General features: G+C 40.8%; 1 protein-coding gene across 2 annotated transcripts in view; it reads right to left on the bottom strand.

Annotated features, from left to right (window-relative positions):
- Positions 1–3,056: 3,056 nt before the first annotated feature.
- opa1 (OPA1 mitochondrial dynamin like GTPase) overlaps positions 3,057–17,206 on the bottom strand; it is a 28,528-nt gene continuing 14,378 nt past the window's right edge. For both annotated transcript variants that reach the window (XM_080506917.1, XM_080506918.1), the window contains 12 exons: positions 17,100–17,164; positions 16,746–16,822; positions 15,096–15,261; positions 14,679–14,831; positions 13,273–13,381; positions 12,738–12,817; positions 12,483–12,623; positions 12,283–12,399; positions 12,091–12,184; positions 11,087–11,197; positions 6,172–6,240; positions 3,057–4,917 (listed from right to left, as the gene is read on the bottom strand). In XM_080506917.1, the coding sequence (XP_080363043.1) occupies positions 6,176–6,240; positions 11,087–11,197; positions 12,091–12,184; positions 12,283–12,399; positions 12,483–12,623; positions 12,738–12,817; positions 13,273–13,381; positions 14,679–14,831; positions 15,096–15,261; positions 16,746–16,822; positions 17,100–17,164 (1,178 nt within the window). In that variant the 3' untranslated portion in view covers positions 3,057–4,917; positions 6,172–6,175. The remainder of the gene's footprint in view (positions 4,918–6,171; positions 6,241–11,086; positions 11,198–12,090; positions 12,185–12,282; positions 12,400–12,482; positions 12,624–12,737; positions 12,818–13,272; positions 13,382–14,678; positions 14,832–15,095; positions 15,262–16,745; positions 16,823–17,099; positions 17,165–17,206) is intronic.

Raw genomic sequence — 17,206 nt, 5'->3', positions numbered from 1 at the left:
CACACCTTTAAAAACATTGGCTTGCTGCTCCACAGACTCTCGGACCATCTTCCAGAAGCAGTCGGACACGGCCAGACTCAAGTTCTTGGTTGTTACCTGGTGGGCCTTCAGCATGCCGTCCCTAGTTACAAATACAGTGTTGTTTTTTTAGAGACTCCGACATAAATCATTAGCTCTCGAATTAAAACGAGTTGAATGTGTAACTTACCTCAGTAATCTAGAGTTCTGGAAAAAGTCTTCCTCATAGTCTTTAATGGCATCTATGCTTTCACCAGTGCTTCCCGGATTAACAGTCACAATACAAAATATGAGTAAATAGAGATTTGATACAAATTAAAAACAACTAGTTAACCATAACATTTCAATAAATGTGATTACACACACAACTTTGTAACAGAGGACAAAGACAGGTTGCAAATCATCTATTTCAAAGTTATCCTAACTGGAGCACACAAGAATGTTTAGTGTTAGACGTTACCTTTTCCTGTGACAACAGCAAAGTAGCCCAGAGCTTTCATGGGAAACAGCTTTCCTTCCACTATTTGTTGGATCTGAAGGAGAACACAAAGAAAAGGCTCAAGATACTGAAATGTTCTGTGAGACTCCTCTTTGACTGCAGTTCAGACTGACGTTATTATTTAATCATGGGATCTGAGCGCCCTCTTGTGGAACACTGGGAATTGCTTCTCTTACTGTGACCAACACCAACTGGTATGATGAAATGTGCAAGTACGGCTTTTAAGTGAATTTAAAAAAAAAAGTCTTCCTAATAGATAAATGCTCACTCAAGCATTTAAAACATGTCAGCAAGGTAAAAATATCCTGCACTACTTTGTCAGGGATAAAGTAACTGCAACATCATTTAAAAACTTGGGAGCAGTAAAACTACATGAATTAAACTTCACAAACATGTGAATAGATTACAAAACATGCAAGAACAATTTGCCAATATTAAAGGATGTGTACTCACACTGATAACACCTGGTAAGTCAACAAGTACCATTCTCTGGATTCCCGGGCCTTTGACACTCAAAGATATTGTCTGAAGGAGAAAACATGGACTTCACTGTTGGATGACATGAACTTTCAACAAGTTTTTATAAAGAGTCTGAATGACCGAACTTTGTCCAACCTCAGAGCTGAGCGTCTGCCCCTCTTTCACACTCTTCCAAGTAAGAAAGAAATACAAACAAAGATGTGGTCATTCACAATTGCTAAACAACATATATCTATTATTTAAAATCACTAAATGCCCTCTTCAGAGCCTATGTGATGAAGGACATCATGCTGTTCTCTTTGTGAATCAATGCTTGGTTATGATGTATGAAACACGACACCAACAAGTGGCCTGACATTCAAAGTTCTGTGTTTTCTGTGTCTCTTCACCGAATACTTTCTGCTAGAAAAAGCTTTGAAGTGTGAAGTGTGTTCTGAAAAGTTAATGCAAAATTGATCCAGCTTCCAGTTTTCTGTTGTGGTGTAATCAGGGCCCTCATGAAGGTATCAGGCCAACGCATGTGGTTTTTCTCACTTATCTTCCTTCAATGGGTTTTTTTGTTTTTTTTGCTGAAACAAGGTAACAGCATTCTGCACTACCTTACCAATGAAAAAGAAACTATAACATGAAGTCGAATATGACAAAATGAACCTAATCCAGCCAAGGTTATACACTTTGCCTCATTTAAGAAATATCACAGAACATTTCCTTTTGAGATATATAGTCTAAATGAATGTGTGCCTTTGGCAGACGGTGGCCGCCGGCATGGCTTCACACACAAAAGAAACCATCTTCAGTATCAGCAAGGCTTACATGCAAAACCACAATGCAATCATCCTCCAACACTCCTATTTACAACAACCTGGACTCCACTGGGCGAGGCAGGTGCAGTAAGTCTCACAGTCAGTGCAGTGATTCCTAAATATTCCACAAGAGGGCGCTCAACCCCCATTATTAAACCATATAGCCAGCTGGAACGACAGAAGTCTCTCAGAAAAGTGCATCTTCTGAGTCTTTACTTTTAAAATCTTTTATTTATTTTTTCTTTCCAATGGGACCTTTTCCTGCACTAGAAACTCCTTCATCATGTTATAAATGTCAACTCCATCACAGTTGTCCTCAGGGGCAGTAGTGTCAGGATGGGTGAGATTAAAGGTGGGAGACAAAGGCCAACGTTTGCTCCGAGGGTCAATCTTCTGTTGAGCTTTGTTTGTCCCAACAAACAGGAATTGCTCAGGTTACAAATGATGACTGGTTTATCTACATTCTCATACATAACTACATTCTCAGCACCACCCCACCATTTAAAAAAAAATTATTAAGGATGAATTTTTTCTATCTTGAACAGTATTACTGAATACAATTTTTTTTTTTTTTTTTTTTACAATTTGGATTAGATACATAGCGAGAATGAAAAAGACAACTCCTGCTTAGAATCAAGTAGTGAAGGTACACACTACACATTTACAAGCACACACCAATATTGTATATATTATATTATACATGCTGCTTGTGTTGATCTGAGTTTTGAGCACGATCATGTTTATGTCAGCGTATCTCCAGGTGATCTTGACAGTATGTCCATCATTGGGGGGGGGGGGGGGGGTCAGAAACAATCCCTGTGTCATGAGGAGAGATTATCCCACAACTAGAGATACTGCAGCTGGCAGCATGTCTTCACCCAGATTGAGCAGATGAAGTAACCAGTTGGTCGATTCTGCGTCTCCTGTGGAAACGGCTGCGTCCTGAGAGTCTGTCTCCAGCCCCCTCCGAGACCACACACATTCAATTTAGCATCACCAATTAACCTTACATGCATGTTTTAGGCCTGTATGAGGAAATCAGAGTACCCAGAGGAAACCCAAGTACATAAACTCACTGGACTGTTTTGGATGAAATGATACAGGCTTGGTATATACAACTGGCTTGATGAGGCAAAGAGTGATTCTGACTGCATGATCAGCTTCACGATCATTTATAAACACGCAATCGGCAAAAGTAGTGACATTAAAATGATGTTACTTTGCGAGTCGTTATTCACACCAGACCCCAGAAGTCTGGAAACAATGGAGTCAGTCCATAAACACAAGCACATTGGAGGAAAAAAAAACGTTTTTAAATATATGTCCATTTTATTGTCAATTTACTTTAAACACAAATTTAATAAATAAAGCACATCTGACGAGGTACGGCCATGCAAACATTACTTTCTACAACATCAAGCTGGTTTTGAAGCCGCTCCACCAATCGTCTGTCACACTGGTGTCTTCCTCTGCAAACACATGCTGAACGTGATGGAAGCTCCATGAGTGCTCCTGAAGTTTCACATGTACAGAAATCAGTAGAGACGTATGAAGCAATGACATGGTCTCGGCCTGCTTTCAGGAAAACACAGGAGTTTCAGAGGAGAATCAGGTGGGTGGGGTAAGGAGTCTGAATGGTGCTGATGGAGGAGCTGCAGGTGTGAATATTGAACCCTGAGGGTAAAAACAAGCCTACATTTCCTACAAATCACTTGAGGCCAAAGGAGAAAAGAAAGGGTTGTTTAAACATTGGTGAGAAAGAGATTTAAGTATGTTCCTTGTTTTTCCACATTTGACCTTAATGATCATTTAAGAGGTGAACACACCTTTCCTGAAAGACACCTGAAGCCTTAAGTTAAAACTCAGACTTCTACCTCCACCAGGAACCCCGATCAGGCTGAATAAGACCAAAGATCAGGTGCAGAGAAGAAATGATAGAAGATATTGTGGCAGGTAGTTTTGCAATGACGTTTCCTAAACAATTCAACACGTTTGAAGATTATCTCTGAACTGAAGCACTCGGCTTATGTTGAAATTATTCTGAAACATCATAAACTCCTGATTTCATTCCATTTTGTTAAAGCTGAACATTTTTTCCACCCGAAACTGAAGAAATTTGAACATGTTACTGTTTTCCACAGCTTGAGATTGAGTGCATTTTGTTGATCTGTCAATAATCTTGTTTAACGGAGATCCAAGTAGAGTGCAAAAGTAGGGAGCTTTCTTTCCACAATGTCATTATTTCCTCAGTGAAATATTCATAAACCAAACTTAATGGGAGATTAATCAGACATGCATTCTGGAATCTAATAACACGACGCCACAACGTCTAGTGATTCCTTTCAGCTTCACAACATGTAGTGACTCTTTCTAGTTTGTCGTCACTCCAAAGGCAGCATGAAAAGAATAGAAAAGGGAGGATCAGTGGGTAAATTTAGTCTGATGACAGAAATGTAAATATTATGCACCGTTCAGATAATAAAGTCTCACTTTGGGTTCAATGAAGAACTTTGTATATTCCAGACGGAGAACACAGTCGGAGCTCAGGGGCCCGAATTAAATGATTTGTGTCAACTCAGTTCTCTGCTTACCACAAAATGTGTACTTTCTTTTATTTCTTTAGGACCACCGGGTGAGACAAAGGTACGACATTCAAGACGACGTATCAGTTCCAGTGCCGCACACGTCGGGGTTTCATCACATACACAAGCAACAAAAAGCAAAATAAAATACAAAAGTGGGAATTACACATATACACAATTCTCTTATATTGTTTTTTAAAACAGGTCAGATGTGGTACCACACAGTGCAAGCTTCAGATTTGTCTGCTGATCCAGGTGCGTTTAGGTTCCTGTGCAAAAGTCCCTCCTGACTCAATGAAACACAAGAAAATAAAAAAAAGAAAAAAAAGAAAGAAAAAAAAATCAGACACAGTCTGAAATCTGCTCCTCCAAGCCCGTCTTCCTGCTCAAGTCCATCTTTCCATCATAGTCCACCGGGGGGACGAGAAGCCGAGTCCTGGGTGGTGAAATCTAGTAGAGGTTGAGGTGGGCACAGGGGCGATGATGGGAATTTACATGTTTGTTCAGTGAATTTCTCTGTTTTAGTTCAAGAGCTCTGTTGGGAAGAACAGCAGAAAACCTTCGTCATCAAAGCTGAAGTCTTCAGTGTGGTTCAGACATGTTGGTACATAAAACAAAGACAAACCAACACAAACAAACAACAAGCATAACTGAGCAAAGAAAACAAGACCCACAAAGTCACATAAGTAATAAATAATAACCCAACATATCCAAAAAGGAGGAGTAAGAAACGGAGCTTATTTAGTCCTAGTCCTTCCCGTCAAACAACAACAACAAACACACACACACACACACACATATATATGTATATACACCAACAAGTGTATATCTACTTTCTTTACAAGAAAAAACAAAACCACAATAGAAACAAACCAGCAAATAGAAACATAGATGGATAATAACTAATCTTGACACCAACACCTGCAGTTCTTCCTCCCTGTACTTTGTGAACACCATTACTTTGTACTGTTTTTTAATTGATTCCTGTTTGGACACTGCCTGAGCTCCACCCCTAAACTATTCCACAACTTCACTCCACATATAGAAAGACAAAAGAACTTCAGTGTGAAACCTTCCATGTTTAAACTTTAAATCCCCTCTCCAGCTGTAACCGCCTTCTCTGGTAAAAAAAACAACAAAAAAAACAGGTTTTGAATATTTGACAGAAGTCAGTTGTGTATTGCTTTATACATTAGTTTTGTTTGAAAATTGACCAAGTCAGCAAATTTTACTCATTTTGCATTTAAGACGGGTCGATTTGTATGATATCTCTAGTCGGCAATATGAATTATCTGTGTTGCTCTTTTTTGTAAAATTGACTGTGGCAGTAGTGAATATTGATCGGTGTTGCCCCAGACCTCTGCACAGTGATTTAGAGAGTTACACCAGTGAACAGTAAAATATGTGGAGTGATTTGTGGTTCAGAATGTGTCTTACTTTATTGATTACTGAAATATATTGTTTTGAAGGTGTTTATGTGAGATTTCCAAGTTATTTGATCATCAATTATAACACCAAGAAACTTACTTTCATGAACTGGATCTCCACACCATCATACATCACTTTTACCATTGCCAAATACCATGGATTTAGTTTTGCTCAAGTTTAATAATACATTTTTTATGCGACACCACTTTGTTAATTTGCACATTTCACCACTGATTGTTTTCAGTGGTAACTAAGTCACAACCTGAACTGAAAATATTGGTATCGTCTGCGAAAAGAACCAGTTTGATCACTTTTGATATGTTAATAAACAACTTCCTGTACAGAGGATAAAGAAACATACCTGGTTATTTCTCCTTGTGAAGAGCTTCGATGAAGGCTTCAAGTTTCTCCTGGATCTCACGAACTTTCTCTGTAAAAAAGAAAATGTGGGTTGGTCATCAAAGAGCAACATTTATTCACAATGTTCATCACATTACCAGATATGGGGTCCCTAAGCTAACCACACTCTTCTCCTGATGAGACTCATCCTCCAGTTCTTCTCAACCGTTAAAACGAAAAAGAAAAAACTTTGATGTGGCTCCTGAGTCTGAATCTTTCGCCACCTTCTTGTAAACATACACATGAATGGAATCTCAAATTTGTGGCATTGACGTGTTTGGAACAATATGGACATGGTCGTGAGAGAGAGAGAGCGAGAGAGCGAGAGAGTGAGAGAGAGCGAGAGAGAAGACAACCTAATGTTACAGCGGGAGATTGATGCAAGTCTTGTTTGCATCTACGAGCATTTTACATTTTATCTGCTGGTGTGCGCAACAAAGCCCCGCCGTCCTGAACGATTCTCCTACGATCCTATGTTTCGTCTCAGACGAGCGCTCCTTCCACCCTACATGTACTGTCACACGAGACGAGCGCGCCATCTAAAGCAATCCTAATCACTGATTAAACACTGGCTAAAGGAAGTCTGTGGGCCAACGCTGAGAAAAGGAAGCTGTGGCTTGCAATGCCAGCTGCACCTCCAGGCCTGGCTGGCTCTGCAGGCTCCCTGTCACCCTCGCTAATCTGTCTGGATCTCCCCCAAGCACAAACTCAAACACGAGCTCTGAAGAACAAACTAGCGCTGCTCTATCTTGATCAATCAGCAACACGAGATCCATAGGCCAACTATTGTGCGCCGCTTTCCTCGGAGGAGGCCCACTAAAAACACAAGTCTAAAAGACTTGTCCGTTTCCAGGAGGATCAATCATTATGGTCTGGACCTCGGCGCAACAGTGTCCTGAGGGTCCGTTTCAGGTCGGCACAAAGGTGATAACTGTGTGCGTGCCTCGGAGTGAAACTAAATATCATATTCAGGGGCTTGTGTGCAGCCTCCTTTGATGGGGGCACGGCTGCAGGTATCCTTTTCCTGATGGATGGAAAGCAAATGATTGTTAGAAGAAACGAGGACACTCCCCCACTTACGTCCTCGAACACTGGCAAGGCCAAGAAGCGCTGGATAACAGAAGAAGACCAATAACACCCAGACAGAGGAAGAGCTGACTGACAGTCAGCCAGGCTTGGCAGAGGGAGGCACACAGACACAACCACCTCTCATGTCTGGAAATCCACTGAGAGCTGTGCAGTCATGCCACCTCCACCTCTTTTCACCTTCCTACACATTCACGGCTGGCAGGTGGAAGGAGAAAAAGAAAAATCCCCAGTGTTTGATACTCAGTTAACACACATTTGGAAATGGCGAGGCAGATTACAACACCTAATGGAGGTATTCAAGGGGGGCTGTCGAGGGGCACGCTGACAAGTCACTGCAGCAGGTGTGTGTTTGAATGAAACTTAACCCTGCGGTACGCCATTCCAGTATGCAGTCCACCGCGGGGCACGACTTATAAGCAGCTAACAGCCATGCTGGCCCTGGCCACAGGACAATATAACTCAAGACAACCAAGGCAGGATTACCAACATCTGGTTGACCTGAAGAGAAACACACGTGAGGTCTACAGGGGATGGGTGGGGGTTTCCTTGGTTGGCGTACAGAAAGGAGGGCACCGACTGTCAGATCATCAAAAACATAGGAAATCCCCTGGATCAAGCTTCAAAGCTTCTCAGTGGGTTCAGAAGTGGCTGATAAGGTGGAGCCTCACTGATTCAAATATAGACCACTGAACTCAGGTCAGCCACCAAGGATCCTGCCAACTGTTAGGCAGAGAGGCAGGACGCTGTGACATCACTGGAATTAATGAAAATGACTGTGTCCAGCGCTTTAAGTGTAACACCGGGGGTCTGCTGAAGCTGACAGGCTGTTTAAGTTTAAGTTGAGTCTTTTCTTTCACAGTGTAGGTAGACAGCAGATCACTTTAGCTTCTCCACAGCTGCATTTCAAACAGCTGTGTAGGACTACGCTGTACGCCATTGTACCTACTAAACATTTCATTTCAATACATGAATAAAACAAGTCCACGTAAATTGAGATTGTGGTAAACAACTAAATCAGCTCCAGTCCCATTAATGCTGTCTTGGGCTAAAACTGGAGCTAATAATAAATGCCAGGTTTCCTCCTAACTGTGGCTGATGAAGTGTGGCGTTTGTCCACCACGAGACTGAATAAATAGACAGGATAGACCAGAACAATAATAGCAAATCAAGCCGTTCCTTAATAGACGATGCTTAATGACTTTAAAATCAGCTTTCAGGAGCCCATGGGCGAATATGAATAGCGCCTCTAAGAAAAGCCAATATTCTGTGGATGTGAGAAACAGATCTTTATTTCTCCCAGCACCATCTGCTTGCTACCAAAAGACAGCAGCGAGAAGAAGAAAAGGCCACAACAAGGCCTTCCTTTCACCATCCTGTGGAAATGCAACAAAAACAGTGGACAGAGTCACCAATGCCTGTTACTTACTGAGCGGTGGGAGTAGCGATCTAAAACTCCATTTAGGCTGCTGTTTACCTAAGAGATGAGCCCCAAAACACAGTCATTCAACCGCTCACCCCTTTATCTGGTCATGAATATTCCCATAATCCTCTGGCTTCTATCCCAGAGGCCCCTTCTTTAAGATGCTTGGTGGTGTGTGGGTTGCCAAGGGTGGAGGTAAAAAAATTTTTTTAAATCCCAAGTCCTAACATAGACCTGAGGATGATTGTGGCAACATGTTTGTTTACATGTACATGCCGTGTTTTACGCTGAAGTCATGTTTGACTACACGAGATTTGGAATTTTGAGCGTGAAGAACACAGGCCAATATATATAGTTTTATAGAAGTCTATGGCGCAGAGCCTGATACTCGGCTGAAGAGTCGGTAAGTGTGCGGTGAGCTCCACCACACACTATCAGACCAGGAGAGGAAGATCTTGTCCGATCTGTCTTTTGTGATCATCAAGTGTGTGATCTCTAAATCTGTGAAGATTCTAAAAACCCTGTCATGTGTGCCAGGCTTAAGTAAAGTCACCGAAATTTCATGTACCATTATAACACATTTATTAAATTTAAATGTATATTTACTCACTTTGCTAAGTTTTAAAACCTTATTTAAGTTATGATCTGTTTTTAAGTAATATTAGTGTTTTTAGTTTGTCACCGCTCAATTTCTGAACGTGTACTGCGTTTAGTTCAGTGATTCAGCCCAAGGAAAACTACTGGGCCACGAAAAACTTTCAATTGAACTCCTGTGGGCCGCGGCGGCCGCAAAGCTGCGTCCCACCACTTGGGGCGGTGACGTGTCATTAACCTATTGAACACGCTCAAATAAGCAGCAGCAGAAGAAACCAGCCGTAAACTTTTAACTGAAGTGACGGAGAAGTTTTCAAAACAAATTTATATTTTTGCTAAAATTGACAAAAGCCTATATATTTGTTGTTGTAGCAACTTCAGTTGTTATAATTACTCTCCTGTTCAGTGTTGCCTCTGCAGGTTTACATACATGACATAAAGACATGTTTTTGAGATCATCCGTGTATCGTATCATTTATTTTACAAGGTTTTAGCTTGTTCATCGAAGTGGACTTGATTTAGTTAACCAATACAAAGCAAACCAAGACTCGGATCAGTTGAAATGAAAGTGATTATACTGTATTTAAATGGACCCCGGGCCACTTTGGCCCAGTGCTCCCAGTACAGAGGTCAAAAAGATAGAGAACATCTGGTTGAGTCCATCTAAAACAAGGTTCAATCAACTTTACTTAATTAGGCACAAGTTCTAACCAAATTTGCAGTTTTTCAGCGCTTGATTCCATTTTCACTGCAGGAGAAAATGAACATGCAGCATGAAAACCTGTCAATCTCACAGGCAACGCAGGTTTTGCTTGAAATGATCAGACTAGATGACAGCATGTCATACAAGAATACAATATGAAATAAGTAAATACTAATATGCACAAGGAAATATAAATATTTACGGGTCAAATGGTAAAACAATATATATATATACACACTGAAGGGCTGGACAGAAAAAAGTATCTACAAAGAAGCGACCAGCTGATGGATGTAAACAAGCCAGTAATTGGCACCAATCTGGTGCAAGAACAAGAATAATCCACCGAGTGTCTGTCTGTCACACACACAGCATTAGTAGTTAACTTTATTTTACCTCTGCACCTGTTGCTGATCCTCTACTCTGCATCTTCATCCGAGTGTGGATATAAAGTGTCCCAGTGATCCTGATTTACCTTACACTATTACGCTATTCATCCAATCGTAACTCTGCTATTCTCAGCCTGCGCTCATATCAGGAAATATGTGTATTTTTATATTTAAATCCAAACTGCAAAATGAACAACACTCAAATCATTCAAGTAGTCGTGTCTCTAGTCCCGAGTCTTTAACATCCAAGTCAAGTCACAATTCATCAAAACAGAGACCCGAGTCGACTTCAGTCCAAGTCACATGACTCAAGTCCCCAATCTCTGGAATGAAGTGAATCCTCTCTAAAGAGAACAACTTGTGAAAAGCAGCCGACTACTTGACATCCAAGTCAATTTAAGTTGCTTGTACAATCAGCTCGATGTGCTAAATCAACTCTTGCACTTTGGGATGAAACTCTAGAAATGTGTGAAGCACGCCTGCCCCCTTCTGGCGGCTTTGAGACCTGCTATAAAGATTCTATTTAACGCCACATTATTGATGTATTAAAGGCACGTTAGCTTTTGGTGTCGTTCACTATTTTGGACAACAAATGAGCAAATTCAAAATGTGATCAATGTGTCTTCTCGTGGATTTTAATTCCAGACTGAGTGGATAAGCTTTCTGCAGGGTCTTGGTGTCTTACTGAGATCTTCAGCCAGCTGGACTCTTCGGCCAGTAATGAGCTGAGTCTTCTTCTCTGTGTCTTCACCAAAGTCATCCAGCACCTCCTTCACATTCTTTTCCAACCGGCGCACTAAGGAAGTTATTATACAATCACACACAGAGGGAACAATCATACAACCACAATCAATGTTTTATCTCACAACAATGCATTTGATCTTTTCATCATTTAAGACACATTGAACAGGAACCGTCTGATTTCATAACGCTTCTCTTTTAAAAACATTTGTCATCAGGTAAATATTGAACATCTGGATGGAAATGGGAGCTTCGGTAAACTATATCATCGACCACAGTGGCGGCGATACAGTTCTCCAAAAAATATGTTGATTACTTCATTATCTTAAAGCAACCTCAAACTAATCTGACTAGCTGACATGCTAAAGTGTTCTTTTATTGAATTGACGTGCCAATAATTATGATAATGGTAAATATTTTATAAATCTTATCTAAAATGACCAGCTTTACGACTCACATTGTGTCGTGACGAATATCTAATATATGATTTTAAAACTTCATATACCTATATTTCATTCAGAGTACTTCAAAAACGTTGAAACAGAGCCCAGTTGACACGGACATATCAAGGTGTGTTGATCGAATACAAAGACTTAAAGGGGTTATATCATCTAACTTTTCAACACTTTTATATGGGTCTTCTTAGTCTAATTAAAGTTTATTCCCCCAAATCCAGCTTTTCATTGATTTTCAGCCATTTGAATACTGGAACATAGGAGCTCCATTCAGAATCTGCTGTGTCTGTGTGAGCTGGACTGTCCCTGCCCACGCATGTCTATCTGGGTAATTATGATAATTAATCTGCAGAAAATGACTGTACATGTAAACATTATGGCCACAGTCTACTAAATGACCACTGCACAATTCTCTCCAGCCTGACAGGTAAAGCACAGCTGACCCACATGTGAAGGTTGGTTGAAAACAACAGTCCAAGTCTTCTCTCCTCACCTTCATTGTTGGTGAGCTGTTGTCGTAAAGTGTTGGCTGTGATGACGAGCATCCTCTGGATTCTCCAGAACAGAACCACGTCATTGCACTCCAGCTGGGAAAAGGAAAAAGTCAACATTTTTCCCACAGTGACCTTGAATCCAGGCGACACAAGTCTTGAAATGAGGACAAACCCTCGTCCTTTTGTTTTACCTCGGAGTCGACAAAGTGTCTCTGATAGTAGTAGAAGCCTCGTTTGCAGAGACTGCAGTGGGCCAACGCTCTCTGCAAGAAGTGTCGACGGTACAGCTGATGCCACGTGTCCTTGATCTGGAGAGGAGTGAAGCATTTCAACAGCTCATTAATAGTAAGAAAAATGCACGGAGCTTATTTCTCATATATTTCAATCTCACCAGCACGGGGTCGACTTCTACTGATCGTCCCTCCAGGTTCTTTCTGACTGTCGTCACTTCGTCGTTGGCCAAGTAAGCTGTGTGGTCATCGTGCAGCTTGAGCAGGCGCTCAAGTTCATTTTTTGTTTCATTACGAATGTGCTACAAGGTGAAAGAAAAGAAAAGTTCTGAGCCATAAAAGAAAACTGTTGCCAAAATACCCGATATCTCATAAGAGGATTTGACTTTTCCAATAAACAGTATTGCAGTTCTGACCTGTTCTGGTGTACGGTTCTTCCAGTTCATCCACCTCTCTTTCCAGTCTGGGCCAACCATGTCTCTTATTACTGAATCAGCTGCAGGAAGAGAGGAAAGGAAAAGACAAAGAGAGAAAAACTAAATGAGACTGTGATGCATGATGTATGTATGATTGTATATATAGATGACATCATCTTTATCAAACAGGACTGTTTAACATGGAGCATCACAGAAAACTACTAATACTGTCTGCACTGCAATTACATCCATATTAGTAGACATGTGTAATTCAAATAGCAGCAGATGAGGACAGACATGGAAGAAACTGTGGAGCAAAGCAAGAACTTGCTGTCTTCAGTGTCACAGGCTCAGAATTCAGTTTTACTGCGAGGAAACAATCAGAGAGTTTTACAGTAATATCTGTGAAGTGAAACCTTCTATTATCTGTGCTGACAATATTGAAAACAAGTTATATGGAGTTGTGTTAATGTTTTTACACGTCCACCTCATGGGAGATGAGTGACAACGTGTCAAGTTTTCACAGCCAACTTACTGTCTTTGAGACGCGAATTTAAGGTTTCTTCCATGAACTGGATCGCTGCGTCCCACTGAGGCTTGTCTGTGATGGATCGGTCTTCAAGGGCATTGTGCTGGATCACCCTCTGTCACAACCAGACAAGGAGCAAGAACGAATGGACAGCAGTTTAATTGCAGGATATTTTAAGTGCTATGATGTCTATGCGATATGGCGACATTAGACTGTGAAGGATTAGAACGTGTTGACGAGCTGACAAAGCAGAGAGATCGTAGAATCGTCTGTAGAACCGATTCAGTTCTCCGGGTGCACTCAGTGGAGGAGGCTGAATTCGCAGGCAGTATTTTGGCTGCTAAAGCTAGTTTTAGTAAGGAGGGGTGTATAGATGACTTCTCCTGGGCTCCAGCAAAACTGTCAGCTGGTCTGTTTGCAAATACCACAGTAAACTACAGACAACTATCCTAAAATGAGCAGACATCCTGTTATTTTCCAATAATATTATTCCATAACCATGGTTGTACATTATTCTATATATTATATATGATATATCATTAAAAAAAATATGTAATTTATTCATACATTTTAAAGCGATAATTATCCTTACTATAATAGTGTTATCACATATTAATTATTTATGGAGAAGGGGTGGGATTTAATAAGTTATACTTCTCCCCGCTACTTTTAGGACTCTTTTCTATAGACCATTTAGTGTTTCGTTATACTTAAATCCTTTTGAAATGACTTAAATAATGTTTTGGAGAATTGCCTTACTTAATACCAGTTGATATTCATATTTTTCCCATTCGAAATAAGTCCATTAATATTATTAGAAATGTTGCCTTCTAATTTAAAATGTAGCTTTCATGTGAAATCAACCTCAAAAGCCAGGCACAGGTTAGTTTTTATTTTGCAAGAGTGCGCTTTATCAGATTGTTGTTATTTACCGCTTAGTATGTTTACGTTACTTGACTGTGTTGGCAAAATTGCACAAACTATGTAAATTAAAATATGCTCAGAAAGGTTCTTTGGCCGAAATTGTCTTTTACTTTTTTTTCTGTTGGGACTATGTTTCAGATCAGAAAAGGGTTTGGTTGCACTATTCAGAAACTTGCAAAAATCAATTGATCTCAAAAATCAAAAAGAGTTCTGAAAATAAATCGCAATTTAATTACAAAACAATCGTGAGATAACTTGGCCACATTGCCCAACCTTATATATATATATATCTCTAAACTAGCAGTAGCGGATATGTCTATCCCCGCCCCCAAATAATTCAGTTCCAATCAGGGTTTCTTTGTATCTGTTAGCATGTTTTTTTTTATATATAATTATCAGGAAATCATGTCAACTTTCACTAAGTCGACTACAACTGCTTTTTGTTTGTGTCCTTGTCGCCAGGGCGTGTAGATTTATGGTGCGTTTACCAGGCTGTCCATGGCTCTCTCATTCCACTTGTGCCTTTTGATGCTCTCGTCCTTCACAGCCTCCTTCAGCTTGTCAAAAATGTCATCCTGGTCTTTGCCTCGGTATTCAGCCATGAAGCGGGCAAACTCTTCCTGCAATGTCTCCCAGGCCACCTAATAGGGAAAAAAGCACGGAAATGACATGAAGCCAAGAGGTGGTGGTCAACAATAACAGTAGCAATAAGTAGAGACATGCAAAAACAAATATATGTAATTTATTTGTTTGATTTGAAAACTTGGCTTCAACTCAAAAAAAACCCAAAACAAATAACTAAACCATGAACAACCTCAACCAGACTTTATATTATGTAATATTCAACACTTTATTTCAACAAACTGAATTAGAATTTGGCCAGTAGTATAAACAGTCCATATTACCTCCAATGCTTTGTGTGGCAGCTGCTTGTCAGTCCACTGCTTGAGCTTGATATCTACAGTTGTGTTAAACGTTCCAGAGTCTGCTGTTTGGGCAGCAGGGAGATAAATGTTCTCAATGACGTGTGTGGAAACCCGCTCCCACAGCTTCTTCTGCAGAATTGCTTCCCTGCAATGAACACAAATATTTACATGTAAATATGACCAGTGGTGCCAGTAACGTGTTATTTTAATATGGCCACTTTTTTACAGTAACTAGTAATCTTACGCATTACTATTTCCAAACCAGTAATCAGATTAAAATTACTTATCCAAGTCACTGTGTAATACAATTGTTGTGTCTCACAGTGTCTTAGACAGAAAGATGAGTTTCTTGGCTGAAAAACCGCGGTATTTCTTACAGAATAGGCAGAACAGAACTCCTGCAACCGGACCAACATACACTGTGGGTGCTTTGGAATGTTCCCGTTTGATCTGGACCACAGTTCTCTGCAGGACGTTTCAGGGAAAGACCGATTCGTTTGGGTGCCTCAAACACTCCCCAGAACTTTGAAGCAATAAAGCGATCAAACAAGCGATCTCTGGTCCCTTTTAAACACTAGGTCTTTATTCATTTACAAACAACCTCTCCAGCAGGCAGGGTGAGACGACGTGGCGTACGGTGCAATGCATATTGGGTAGTAAACAATCAAAGCCAACTGCTGGAATTAGATGCAGAAAGAAAAAGTTGGAAAATATCTTGCAGGCAGACATGGAGTAGTGAGGAAGTAGTAGTGAGAAAAGCGCTCATTGATATCTGGACTGAAGACTGTGTATTGTGGTTGTTTGTGGCTACCCATTAGCCACCAGTTAATTAGCATGAGCTATAGCAGCGGGACTTATGCTTTTGGTCCGACCCAATCAATGAGCCGTGTTTCTTCTTGACGTCCTCTCTGGTCAGTGTTTGTTTCGGGATGCAGCACCCCAGACAAGCAGCTGGTGTAATTGCGTGATGTTTTCCAGGCGGTTTGATCGCGTCACAAAAGTGCCGCTTGAATGCAACCGGAACCAAATGAAGGTACGATACTGTTGGACATCAACAGAGCCCCTCTGTCTCTCCCTCTCACGGCAGCGACTATGAAACAAAACCAAGTCCCCCTGAGTCTCAGGGACCCCTGAGATCAGAGCAGTGCTGAACCTCTCTCATTAATCATAAACACACGTTCATATTTCATTAAGTTCTCCTTTTGTTCCAGCTAGCACTCCTCACTGTCAATAAGCACCGACTCCAATTGTGCTGGCTGGCTAACAGGGCCACCCCTGTTCCCGTCTCTGGGCCATTCATCAGACTATCGATCAGGAACAAGTGACGGCACGCACATCGGGGACGGCTACAAACAACATGCATACATCTAATTTAAGTGAAGATTTCCTCGTTGTAAAAAGGTCTAACTGTACATTTACTCCCACAAACACAGAAAGAGTAAGAACTGCAGTTTGTCTTGGGGAAAATGAAAAATCTGCATAATCATGGATGGCTGAACGCTCGACCAGCTGCAAATACATGATCGAACTGACTTTGGGTTAAGACTAAGACGTGTCCAACCTCACCAAGGCCATCATACTGATGTTGTTTTGAAACAATTAATGCAGGGTATGAGCTCATTAACTTACCAATGTTGAGGAGTCACTTGGCTTAAACTGATGACTTCGTCCAAGATTTCATTTTTGGCCTTTTCATAGAGTTCATTCTGGGGTGAAAAAACAGAAACATCTGTTTTACCTTCATCATGATCAAATACCAGTGATGTGCTTGTTCGTCTTTTCACAAATTGCAGTGGTGAACTGAGGACAAGGTTAATGACTGCATATTACAGATATTTTAGACTCTTAATCACTTCAAATATATTGTTGAAATAAACATTGAAATGTTTTACAATCTGCTTGCATGTGTTGTGCAGCGCCAGTGATTTATCGGTGATTTAGTCAGAGCAGGAGCCCAATAGAATGTCGGTCCTTTTCTCTTACCCTGTCAAGTTCTCTCAAACGAGGGTAGTTATTCTTCCATTCCGTCTCCAGGTTGAATCGTGAAGCTGAGGAGTAGAGGAACAACAGTAATTAATACTTGGCTCAAA

Source organism: Blennius ocellaris (genome assembly GCF_963422515.1).
Source record: "Blennius ocellaris genome assembly, chromosome: 12".
Classification (NCBI taxonomy): Eukaryota; Metazoa; Chordata; class Actinopteri; order Blenniiformes; family Blenniidae; genus Blennius; species Blennius ocellaris.
The sequence above is the reverse complement of the archived record's forward strand: the minus strand, read 5'-3'. Positions and strand labels throughout refer to the sequence as shown.